Source organism: Dreissena polymorpha, chromosome 3, assembly GCF_020536995.1.
Source record: "Dreissena polymorpha isolate Duluth1 chromosome 3, UMN_Dpol_1.0, whole genome shotgun sequence".
Taxonomy (NCBI): Eukaryota; Metazoa; Mollusca; class Bivalvia; order Myida; family Dreissenidae; genus Dreissena; species Dreissena polymorpha.
In genome coordinates, this window is record NC_068357.1 from 21,173,857 (window position 1) to 21,187,453 (window position 13,597).

Sequence of the window (13,597 nt, forward strand, 5' to 3'; positions counted from 1 at the left end):
CCTGGTTTTCAGACGCTGGACAATGGCCTGAATGTCATTCAACTGGAGACAGCCGTCGGAGCAGCTATTAAAAGTTTTGATGGAGCCATGGGTAGGATTATTACTTGAGCCTTGTTTTGGGAAAACGAGGCTTAAGACACGTGCGCAAAGTGTCATCCCAGATTAGCCTGTGCAGTCCGCACAGGCTAATCAGGGATGACGCTTTCAACCTTAACTGGAATTTTTCTAAGAGACTTTCTTCAAACAAAAAATACCATAATACCATATAGAAGTTTTTAAAGTCTTGATACAAATGATAAGGTCATTAAGACAGTATGCAGAAGGCAGGAGTCAGTCATGCCAGCTCAAGGTCAAGGCCACATTTGAAGGATTTTCAAGAAATTTGGCTCATAGTTATGGGTGTCAATTTTTTATTGTCTGCTCCATATCATCTTGACCATTGAGAGTTTTTTTTTTATAAAACTTGGTAGAAATGCATTCCTTATTGAGACGAGGTGCAGAAAAAATAAACCAGCCACCCGAACTTAAGGTCAAGTTTACACTTTAATGCTGAATGTTTGAGCCTGTATTTAATGTCAGATTTTTATGAAACTCAAATGTTTATCAGATTGTAGCAATATCATTCCCTTTCAAGGTCAAGGCTACACTTGGAGCTTTAAAGGATCATGATAGAAAATATAGCTGTCATCCAGACTGCAATGTTTTACTTTAGTATTAAATGACATCTTATGAGATCTTTGTGCTTATCTTACATTGAAATATTCTGGCACCTGCCGATTGCAGGCATCAACGTTCCTAGGAGCCGCTTCCTGCCAGTGAAGACGACATCAGACCTGCTGATCATCATGAGCAACCTGTACAGCCTGCGTGCTGGCTCTCTCATCATGAACCCCAAACGGGCCTTCCCCACAGTGCCCCTCAGCAAGCTAGGCTCACACTTTAGCAAGGTGATAGAATCAAGGATGCACCAGGAACAAATATATGCTTGTTATTGGAACGGGTGTTTCCTCTCTATATAGGATTCTTTTATGTGAGACAAATTAGATCATTTGTTTGTATGTTGTCACCATTTTGCCTTTTAGCAGCTGTACTTACACTGGCGCATGTTCAGACCTATTTCACAAATTTTGGACTGTGTTTATAAAGGCTCCATGTTTGATGATGTAATTTATGTTAATGCCTGAATGAGTGGTTATATATCTTAAGATTTGTGTTCTATGTGTGGTTATGAAATGAATTCTTTGAATTGGACAAAATGTCTTTTGAAAACAGTCTTTTAAAAATCATACTAAGTGTTAAAAATATGAAGCATTTAAAAAACATCATTCAAACAACAGATTGGTTCTTGTAAAGGAATTATTAAAAATGTTGATACTTTTACTAAAAATCAATTGCAGAAGCCTTCATATAATTAAAATAATCACTAAGCATAATGCTTGTGTGCTGTTTTAGGTGAAGGATTTCCTGTACAGGTTTGCCAGCATACCTGACATCCTGGAGCTGGATCACCTCACAGTGTCTGGAGACGTCACCTTTGGCAGGAATGTCACTCTCAAGGTAAAAAATAAATAAAAAAATATACAGTTGTAATGCATGAATTGTCTTTTTACAGAAAAAAAATATTTGCTTGACATTTTTCGGAGCTGCAGAGTTCTATGCAACTTATTACAGTTCACAAAAAAAACTGTTTCAATTTTAAAATTGAGGTTTCCAATTTCATGCTCAAAGTATACCAAGATAAGCAAATACAGGGGAGAAGTCTGTAGAATAGCGCTGTAAAATATACTGTCCAAAAATTCAGAAACATTAATTATGGACAAAAACCCTATGTCCGAAAATTAAGAGTCACAAAAAAATAATTAATTTTGCTAAAAAAGAGGGTGTTTGAAAACTTAGTCCAAAAACTAAGAGTTATTACAGTAGCATGTTTATTCTTGGTAAATTTTGGGCAACATTACCTTGAAGGGAAGGACTCGTAGTCAAATCATGAAACAGATTGCAAATGAACACATTAAGTACTGACCTGTGTTTTATTTAAGTCAGAGATCTAGATAGACCATGGTCAGTTATGTGTGACCTATGACTGTTTGCATATCAAATAACAATAGTGGATACCTAGAAGGATGAAACCACTCGCTTATATTAACCACTGAACTTGAAAACAATATTGCTACACCTTGTCCTTTGTTTTAAATGGTTCACAATTTCTCTGTATTGGATACATGATTTACCCTTTCCCACTAATAAGCAAAGTAAAAATGGCTATGTGCAAACATCATAAAACCAGAACAGTCTGCGAGTAACTCGCAGTCTGTTCAGGTTTCTTGCTGTTTGCTGCTTATCAGTATCTTCAGGTTGGAAATGAAGCCTTAAAAACTTGAATCTAGCAAGTAAGGTCTTTAATTAAATTAAACTTTCAAAGAGACCACAAATGCGTCAAAATATGTATCTAGGTGGTTAATAAGCTGCTTTCTCTGAAAACTGGGCTTAATGCAGTCTGCACAAACTATAAATCGGGGACAACACGATCTGCTTTTGGAATGGAATTTTTGGTTTAACGGAAGTCTCACCTAAACGAAAATCCTAATGCTAATTTGGCAGAAAATGTTGATTCAGATAAGCCTGTGCAGACTGCACAGGCTAATCTGGGACGACCCTTTGTGCTTATGTATTTTTCACAGACCACAGCTCATAATGTTTGCTATTTTTAACCCATCTGTTCCCAGGGCACTGTGATCATCATAGCCAACCACGGAGACAGGATTGATATTCCGTCCGGAGCAATTCTTGAGAACAAGATTGTATCAGGAAACCTCCGCATTCTTGACCATTAATGCGGAACATCTGACATTATCGGTCATTTGTGCTGGACATCTGTCATGGCCGGTCATTAGTGAGGGTGATGTTGTAGGACATTTGACATGGCCTCTATTAGCTAAGTTCTTGTCTGCAGGTAAAGCCAAGGATTTGTTATTGGCTTTACCGGCAGAAAATAACCAGTTTTATCATAAAAATTGTAAGCAAATAAATAAAAAGCCCTTTTGTTGCAATCAATCAAATCCTTCAATGTTTTAATACAGACAAGTCATGTCATGAGATTGAGAAATTGAGAAATTTCTTTGTCATGAGGTTTTATGTGCTGATCTGATCTTTGCAACATGTGGGAAAGTGTGATAGGAACAATGAGAGATGCATGTGTGAAGGTGTAGTAGCTTTTATGTGTTTGTTGATTGAAACTAAACTTCAAACAATCAGAATTATGCATTGGTTGTGTAGAAATGTTACCTGTTAATTATTGCAGATATATCTTGCTGTTTTTAATTTGTGTTTTAACTACTGATATTTAGATGAATAAGCAATTTAGTTTTTCGTTGACGATAGACAGCGAATTTAATTATGTGACATTTAATAATGATCAGAGCTGTGAAATGCCATCACAATCAAATATTATAGTCCTGTATAGATGGGACCTGCAGAAGCAAGTCTCAGTGCACATGTGTGTAGGGTGTGAATGTTGTAGGATGATGTTTTTGTTCTTTATGTGGGTTGTTTTTTTATTAGCTTACCTTGACACCAGTTTTTAAGGCATGTGTGAGTAAAAAAAATATTTTACATTTGTGGGACTTTTTGTAGTTGTTTCATGCCATAAAACAGTATAAAATTATCACCTACATTTTTAGCTCGGCTGTTTTTGGAGAAAACCCGAGTTATTGTCATAGCCAGCTCGTCGTCTGCCGTCCGCCATGATAAAACCTTAAAATTGGCTCTAAAATCAAAGTGCTTCTACCTACAACTTTGAAACTTCATATGTAGATGCACTTTGATGAGTTCTACAAGCCACACCCATTTTTGGGTCACTTGGTCAAGGTCACTGTGACCTCTTTAAAAAAAAAAAAAATCTGACAAGCTTTCATTTATTCAAAACTGGATCCACAGCCAAGTGTTGGCACCTGTTATGCGGTGCGCTTGTTTAGTTCTTCTGGCATGTTGATTTTAGGAAAATTACAGTTATGAGCCATGCTCTATAAAAAGGGGGTTTAATGCATGTGCGTAAAGTGTGTCGTCCCAGATAAGCCTGTGCAGACACTTTCTGCTTTTATGATTATTTTCTTCTCTAAAGTGTCTGGTTAGCCTGTGTGGACTGCATGGGCTAATCTGGGACGACACTTTATGCACATGCATTTAACCCCTTTTTCACAGAGAGCGGCTCAGATTACAGATATTGATTTGCTCTCATGTGCATTCATTATCTCCTTTCTAGTGCCATTATATTTTCTGTGATTATTGGGTTTGAATTCAAAATTGTTCTGTTAAGCAAAAACTGACTACTGTTTATTGTTCTTTATCCTAGTTTTTTCAATATAAATACTTATTATTCTATGTTATGTGAAGTTTGTTGATCTGGTTGGGAAAGATTTGTATTAGCCTCTACATTCAACGTCAATTTAATATGACTTTAGTCATAAGGTATAATTGTCTTGCTGTGCATTTCCCCCGAATTATTTGCCCTTAAAGATAGCTACCAAAGCAGAAAGGTGTATTAGAAAAGTTTGAGACAAGGCTCCTTTTCCCATTTAAATTTAATGAGAAATTTTGATCATATAAGGGTTTATTCTGTGAAATTCTCATCAACAAGTAATGTCGCCATGGTGTAATGGATATGGTGTCCGCCTAGCAAGTGGGAGATCACAGGTTCAATCCCCACTGTGGAAGGTTTCTTTAGATCTCACCAAGACACCAAGTACTGGTTTTAGGCCCAGGAAATGGACGTGTTTCAAATAAGTAATTAAATGCAATATATATATAGATATATATATATATAGGTTTAAACTAACTAAGAAACCTTGGCAGCATGTGTAGAAAGTTTTTAGTGTATCAATACACAATTTTGACATTTGTTTATATTAAACTTCGTCCTAGGTGAGTCATACTGTGTCATGTGTTTGCTTTCAATTATTTATACATGTAAACTGTATGTACCTTGTGCTATGTTTGTTATTGCTATCACTTATAATTAAGATGTTTCTATTAGATGAGTTTTAATATACAACTACGGGACAAATAAAATGTAAGAGACCTGTTTTGCTGTCTTTATCTTTGCTTATCAGATATTTTGAACAATTGTAATGCCCATTAACTGCACCACAGACATTTAAGCAATGGTCGTGTTCTGTGAAAAGGGGCTTAATGCACAGGCTAATCAGGAGTGACACTTTCCGACTTAACAAGATTTTTGCTAAGAAGATACTTTCTTGAAACAAACAAAATCATTAAAGTGGAAAGTGTCATCCCTGATTAGCCAGTGTGGACTGCACAAGCTAATATGGGACGACACTTTGCACACACACATGCATTAAACCCCCTTTTCGCAGAGCACAGTCTAGCATCATATTGACAATTCTTTATCAAAACCTGTTTGCATGAATATGCAGTAAGTACTTTTTATTTGGGAATATTACAATTTTACATAGTCTAGTTCTCTGAAAAAAATTGTTTGAAGGTCAAGAAAGTATTATTACTATGAATTTTTTATATGCTCCTTGTTGAGAAATAAACTGAAACATACGCTTACTAAAGGGAAATGATTCGAAAAAGTATGGCTTAAAAGGTATTTTAATTCAAAACCAAAACTTTTTTCTCCATGTATTTCAGACATTGAATGTTATACAAAGCAGAACATATAACAAGTTTTACAGAAATGCACACCTGACAATGACAAAATCACAATAATTAAGAGAAGCACAGAAGTCGCATGTGAGCTGGACTCTGGGAAAACAGGACTTAATGCATAAAGTATCATTCCAGATTAGCCTGTGCAGTCATCACGCGATAATCAGGACCAACATTTTCCGCTTTTACTGATTTTTTCCTTTACAAAAAGTATCTGCTAAACACATTCCTAGGGGATAAGTAGCGTTCCAGACTAGCCTGGGAAGACTTCACAGGTTCATTTGGCACAATATTTCACGTCATTCATTCAGTCATGTTTTCCACAAAAACTAGAGCTTTGTCACAAACGTGACGAATACCCCCACATGCCACATTGACACATAATATTTTGCATGTCGTCTTCACAAAAAACAGCGGACACCATGCTCAATTTTTAAAACGCACTTAATGACCCCTTGACCTAGTTATTGACCCAGAAAGGCCAATGTTCTAACTTGGCCTTAACATCATCTCCATAAAACTTCTGACAAAATATGGTGAAGATCGGATGTAAACTACTTGAATTAGAGAGCGGACACCATGCTGAATGTTAAAAAACGCACTAAGTGACCACGTGAGCTAGTTTTAGGCCCGGAATGGCCCATGTTCAAACTTGTCCAAGAGATCATTTAGATAAAACTTGTGACCAAGTTTGGTGAGGATTGGATGAAAACTACTTGAATTAGAGAGTGGACAACATGGAGAGGTTTAAACCAATTAGATACCCCATGACCTAGTTTTTGACCCGGCATAACCCATATTCAAACTTGACCTAGACATCATCTAGATACAACTTCTGACCAAGTTTGGTGAAGATTGGATGAAAACTACTTGAATTAGAGAGCGGACAAACTTGTGATGTTTAAAACGCACTAAGTGACCCCGTGACCTTGTTTTTGACCCGGCAAGACCCATATTCAAACTTGCCCTAGACATTATCAAGATACAACTTCTGACCAATTTTGGTGAAGATCGGATTTAAACTACTTGAAATAGAGAGCAGACACCATGCTCAATATGCAAAACGTATTTACTATTAAGTGATTCTGTGACCTAGTTTTTGATCTGGCATGGCCCATGTTCGAACTTGGCCTTCAGATCATCTAGATATAACTTCTGACCAAGTTTGGTGAAGATCCGATGAAAACTACTTGAATAAGAGAGAGGACACCATGCTCAATGTTAAAAAACGCACTAAGTGACCCCGTGACCTCATTTTTGACCCGGCAAGGCCCATGTTCGAACTTGGCCTTAAGATCATCTACATACAACTTCTGACCAAGTTTGGTGAAGAACTCACTAAGTGACCTCGTGACCTAGTTTTTGACCCGGCAAGGCCCATGTTCGAACTTGGCCTAGACATCATGTAGATACAACTTCTGACCAAGTTTGGTGAAGATCAAATGAAAACTACTTGAATTAGAGAGCGGACAACACGCTGAATGTTTAAAACGCACTAAGTGACCCCATGACTTGAATTAGAGAGCGGAAAACATGCTGAATGTTTAAAACGCACTTAGTGACCCCGTGACCTAGTTTTTGACCCGGCAACGCCCATGTTCGAACTTGGCCTAGACATCATCTAGATACAACTTCTGACCAAGTTTGGTGAAGATCGGATGAAAACTACTTGAATTAGAGAGCGGACAACACGCTGAATGTTTAAAACGCACTAAGTGACCCCATGACCTAGTTTTTGACCCGGCAAGGCCCATGTTTGACCTTGGCCTAGACATCATGTAGATACAACTTCTGACCAAGTTTGGTGAAGATCTAGAGCTTTGTCACAGACGTGACGAATACCCCCACATGCCGCATTGAAACATAATATTTTGCATGTCGTCTTCACAAAAAACAGCGGACACCATGCTCAATTTTTAAAACGCACTAAATGACCCCTTGACCTAGTTATTGACCCAGAAAGGCCAATGTTCTAACTTGGCCTTAACATCATCTCCATAAAACTTCTGACAAAATATGGTGAAGATCGGATGAAAACTACTTGAATTAGAGAGCGGACACTTAATATGGACCGACAGACAGACCGACCGACCGACAGATCAGTTCACTCCTATATACCCCCCTAAACTTCGTTTGTGGGGGTATAATAAGTGTTCAGTTAGAAGAGATTTTGGTAAAAGAAGTTAACAAAATCTAAATGAATGTTCGTGCAGTAACTGTTCAATTATATAATGATTGTTTAAAATTGCAGATGAAAGAAATGCAAAGCTGCTTATAATAAAAGCCTTATTATGGATGATGTACATGAAACTATTATCATATCTGCATTTACATCAGTTTATTTCAGATGGCATAGTTTATTTCTGATGGCAATCTATTTTCGAACAGCTAGAACAAAGGATACATATCATTCAAGTTGTTTAAAGCTTTTCCAAGGAGAGTACCAAAATTTACCAACAAATAATTTGTAAAAATTAATTGGACATTTAACGCCATGGGATTACAGTATACACTGTAGGACATTGATCAGGAAGCAAGTAAGTCTATTATATGTTATTGAAGCAACATGTAAATTCCTTATAGATTTATAGCATTTTCATGAAATCAAATTGTTTTGCAATAAATGACAGAAGAATCTAAAACACAATTCAGATACTTTTAATGGGTTAACATTGAATAACTGCTGAAATACCATGATTGTTACAAACAAGTAGAATGCTACTTTGATATACCGGGATTTAAATACTGAAAACATGCAATTTACAACTACAATGAAAAATACAAAGTCCATATATCTGAACACAATTATGACTTAAAACAAAAATACTGTATATGGTGCATCTGGAAATGCATGTATAATATTGCCTGTTTCAAAACTGATTATTAAGTGCAGTAAACTCAAGGATAACCCTTTATAATCCAACAAATATGATTCAAACTATGCATGAATGCTTTGCAAATATATTGTAACAATTTCAATTTACAAATTTTGGAATATAATTACATTTATGTGAAAGTATAACACTGAACATGACACTGGTTTATGTATGCAGTCAACAAATGCACAAAATAAAACCAAGTTTAAAAAAAGACAATAATTATCAAGGGACAAAATTGTCACAAAACCAGGTTTTCAATTTTTAAAAACGTCTGATAAAGGGAGACAATTCAAAATGTGTATTGTTACCCCCCTTGTTTCAACTCAATCTATTTTTACTCGTGGCAAACTTAATTTCAATTTGAAAAAAATAATCTGGTAAAGGGATACTCAAAATGTGCATTGTTACTGATTGTTCATAGTTATCCTTGTTTAAAAAAATTGATCTATTTTTAGTCGTGGCGACCTTGACCTTGGAGATAAAATCTCACAATGAACGACATAGTTATGGCCCGGACAAGCTCATTTATGGCCATTTTTGAAATTTGAATAAAAAGTGTGACCTTGACCTTGTAGATATCGACGTAATTCTTTCGCGCGACACACTGTCCAATGATGATGAACAAACGTGCCAAATGATTTTAAAATCTCACAATGAACGACAAAGTTATGGCCCGGACTAGCTTGTTTGGCCCACCAGCCCACCTGCCGACATTCGCCAATCTATTAACCAGTTTTTTCCTTCGGAAAACCTGGTCAAAAATTTAATATGGCATACAGTTCGTAAATGTCAGGTACATTGATCTGGGAGATAGACAAGTTGCATCCAACATGATAAGAACTTCTAAGAATTTCAATAACATAAAAGTTATATCTTCATGAAATTTGTTAAATACTTGCAACATTCTTTCAAAACTAATCTAAAATACTTTAATCAAACAACTGAATATCTACTGAGTCAGAGTTATTAGACATTACTTTGGAAAACGAATAGCATCAATGCATGTTTGGTAAAACTGAATACTCAGTTTCAGAAGAGAATTTAAACATCATAAAGGAACAAACATAATAACCTAAAATAACCAATAAAAACAGAAAATAACCTATCTTTGTTGCAGTGTAATTACATGCTCTAATTTTAAAACACAATAAAAAGATGTAACAAAATTCACACTGCAGCTTAAATGATTAAGTACTTTTACATGCTTTCTAACCTACATTTGAATAAGTATACACTAAGAATATCATAGTATCACAGTTGAACAAAACATAGCATAATAACTAAATAACAAAATTCATAAAACTTAAGAATAAAAGCAGAATAACTAAAAGTACAAACAAAGATACAGACTTATACATTCATATAACAGAGATTTCTACACGAACATTTGTTCACAAAGCTCTTCTAACATACAACTTACCTATCTGCTACATCTTAAGTCCATTGTCAATAATGATTGAAATTAATTAACTAGCTGTAGCATCCACATGTTATACCTTTGGCCTAAGGTGTAACCTTGACCTTGGCTTAAGTGGTGACAAACGTTCTCCTCATGGTGAACATTTTTAGCAAATTTTTTCAAAATTGCCATGATGTTATAGTCCAGACAAGCTGTTTTAAGGCTCAATTTGACATATGACCACAAAGTGTGACCTTGACCTTTTGGGGAGGGAGAAAGATGTTACCCACAAAATGTTGTCTCACAATACTGAACATTTGTGGAAAGTCATTGTAAAATTGCACAATAAATGACAAAGTTAAGTCCAGACAAGCCCAGATGTATAAACAAATGGGCTGTTCTCTGTGAAAAGTGGGTTTAATTCATGTGTGTAAAGTGTCGTCCCAGATTAGCCTGTGCAGTCCATACAGGTTATTCAGGAACAACACTTTCTGCCTAAACTGGATTTATGTGAAAAAGAAACTTTAAATCAACAATACCATAAAAGCGGAAAATGTCGTCCTTGATAAGCCCGTGCAGACTGCACAAGTTAATATGGGAGGACATTTTATGCACATGCATTAAACCCCTTTTTCACAAAGCGCCCCTCAAATGCAAGCATACACATACATTGGACCTTTGTGACTGCTATACCAAGCTTTCCACAACCAAGCTCTACAAAATTCAACTAATGGCCAATTGATATTAGTAAGATATGTAGAAATTTTGTGAAATGCAACAGAAATAAGTATAAAATTGTAAATAAATGTTTAGTGAATTTATTACAAAGATTTCATGGATTGGAATAAACCTATGATTAAGTACAATAAAACAATGCGTATTACAAACATTGGTGAATAATGCAAACTGTTTTCGTTGAAAATGCAACGGCCAGGGATTTTGATAATCAAGGATGTGTTATGATAACAATTCATGGCATTTTCCAACAGAACAGGTAAAGTAATTAAAACTAAAACAATTGCAAAATGGATGTCTTGTAATGTAGAAAAATTAGTTATTCTTATAGCAAACAATAAAGGTACAAGACGAGTCACTGAGCAATTTAATCATTATTAGTCTTTTGGATACAGCCCATGTTATCACATGATTCCTTGTTTAACATATTCATTGTACTTTGAGAAAGCATTTCTGAAAAATTTATTTACTCTGATAGAATTGAATAACTTCATTAATCAAAAAGTTGGTTCGCTAACTAACATATATATGAAATATGAACTCTGAGTGACAAAAAAACTTTCTCACAAACTTGCTTCTTCCAAATCTGTTCTTATCTGAAGACATATATTTATTATGACATCTCCAATACACAGAATAAGCTACTATTCTTATCTACGATAAGAACTGTCCTTGTTTTGGCAAAATTATTAACTTTTCGGAAGATCCCGTCTTTTATTGGGTCCTTTATGTTATATCAACTATAGCAATACATTCGGAAGACGATGATGAACAACATTTAAAGCTACAGTAATATCATATCATTTACAGGCAAGTAGTCTCTGCTTATACAAAGTCGAATTGGATATTCAATACAAACTTTGTTTGGATATCATGTAAATCTAACACTTACATGAGATGCAAAGTTCATGACATTTAACTAGCCATATGATATTTTTTTACATTTATTGCTGAATGTCATTTGATTTATGTATTTTTTTAAATATAAAATTGGGACAGAAAAATAATACTAGTGAAATTCAATATAAAACTATTAAATGCTTAAAGGTGTACAAGTTGTAAGTAATTAATTAATACAAAAAGCACATTTTGGAACAGAACACAGAATTGTCTGAATCTTTTTACAAAGGTAATTGCAGGTTGATTCATTGCACATACAGGTAAATGTCCAACAAAACATCGTTCCACAGGTCAAAACATCAAACCACATAGTACAGTACACACTTGTACATCATCACTTGGCCCCTGTGCAAACTGAATACAGCTACGTTGGCAATAAATATTGCACCAAGGTGGACGCCATTAGCCATTATTGACAACAAGATCACTGTGGTTTAGCCTGCCGTCATGTGACTTGCGTGTTATCATTGATGAACACACACACTGGGAACTGCTTTATATGGGTCTGCCACTGTGAGGACAGCTGGAAAAACTTCACCCCGGGCCAGTCAACTCCATCTACAGTCACTGCAGGGAGAAAACAAACAGGTCTAAATTTCAAGTAACATTATGAAGTCAATTTATATAACATATTTTTCTTAACCTTTTCCCACTCAGAAGCGAAGTGAAAATGGCTATGTGCAAACAGCATAAAACGAGCACAGCCTGTGAGTAAGTCGCAATCTGTTCAGGTTTTATGCTGTTTGCTGCTCAACAGTATCTGAGGGTTGGAAATGAAGCTTTAAAAACTTGAATCTAGTAAGAAAGGTCTATAATAAAATTTTATTTTGTAAGGGAATACAAATTTGTCAAAATAAGTATCCAAGTGGAAAAGGGTTAAATAAAGAATTATTTAAACTGTACAGTCATATTCATACTCTGAATTTTTGTTCCAACTGAAAAAAATAAATAAACAAGAATATCAGTGAAACTGATGGATGCTCCCCAATGATGCGCTTTGTCAATCTATGTGCTAAAATAACCACCTAAAACAAGAGCTGTCACCATAGGATGACTTATGCCCCCTATAAACGCTTGATAGAAGTGATGAGCGTTTTCAAAAACCTAAACGGAGATTTCAAAACCTAAACGCGGACCCTAAGTTCAAGGTCAAGGTCACAGGGGTCAAAATTTGTGTGTGTTTGGAAAGGCCTTGTCCATATACACATGCATACCAAATGTGAACGTTATATCTCAAGGGACATATAAGTTATGAGCATTTTTCAAAACCTAATCGCATATTTCAAAACCTAAACGCGGACCCTAACATCCAGGTCAAGGTAACAGGGGTCAAAATTTGTGTGCGTATTGAAAGGCCTTGTCTATATACACATGCATACCAAATATGAAGGTTATATCTCAAGGGACATAGAAGTTATGAGCAATTTTCGAAACCTAAACGCAGATTTCGAAACCTTAACGCGAACCCCAAGGTCAAGGTCACAGGGTTAAAAAATGTTGTGCGTATGGAAAGGCCTTGTCCATATACAAATGCATACCAAATATGAAGGTTATATCTCAAGGGACAAGTTATGAGAATTTTTCGAAACCTAAAACCAGATTTTGAAACTTAAACACGGACTCTAAGTTCAAGGACAAGGTCACAGGGGTAAAAAAAATGTGTGTGTATGGAAAGGCCTAGTCCATATACACATGCATACCAAATATGAAGGTTATATCTCAAGGGACACAGAAGTTATGAGCATTTTTCGAAACCTAAACGCAAAGTGTGACGGAAAGACGGACAGACAGACGGACAGTCCGATCACTATATGCCCTCTTTTCTTCGAAAGGGGGCATAAAAATATATTATAAGCCTTGATGACCTTGACCTTGAACCCAGTGACCTCAAATCTCATCAAAAGGTAGAGGTCCATGCAAGGCACGTACCTGCCAAATATGAAAGAGATCGGAAAGTATTGAAGGTGCTATGAGAAACTGTCAAAAAAGTGTGACGGAAAAATCTATTATTAGC

The 13,597-nt window shown here is 35.8% G+C and overlaps 2 protein-coding genes across 6 annotated transcripts in view; one reads left to right on the top strand and one right to left on the bottom strand.

Moving 5' to 3' along the window:
• LOC127873240 (UTP--glucose-1-phosphate uridylyltransferase-like) overlaps positions 1 to 5,080 on the top strand; it is a 69,513-nt gene extending 64,433 nt beyond the window's left edge. For all 3 annotated transcript variants that reach the window (XM_052417014.1, XM_052417013.1, XM_052417012.1), the window contains exons 12-15: positions 13 to 91; positions 784 to 947; positions 1,453 to 1,557; positions 2,727 to 5,080. In XM_052417014.1, the coding sequence (XP_052272974.1) occupies positions 13 to 91; positions 784 to 947; positions 1,453 to 1,557; positions 2,727 to 2,834 (456 nt within the window). In that variant the 3' untranslated portion in view covers positions 2,835 to 5,080. The remainder of the gene's footprint in view (positions 1 to 12; positions 92 to 783; positions 948 to 1,452; positions 1,558 to 2,726) is intronic.
• Positions 5,081 to 8,312: 3,232 nt separating this feature from the next.
• The window catches only part of LOC127873237 (phosphofurin acidic cluster sorting protein 2-like), a 46,585-nt gene continuing 41,300 nt past the window's right edge, over positions 8,313 to 13,597 (bottom strand). For all 3 annotated transcript variants that reach the window (XM_052417000.1, XM_052416999.1, XM_052417001.1), the window contains one exon: positions 8,313 to 12,150. In XM_052417000.1, the coding sequence (XP_052272960.1) occupies positions 12,029 to 12,150 (122 nt within the window). In that variant the 3' untranslated portion in view covers positions 8,313 to 12,028. The remainder of the gene's footprint in view (positions 12,151 to 13,597) is intronic.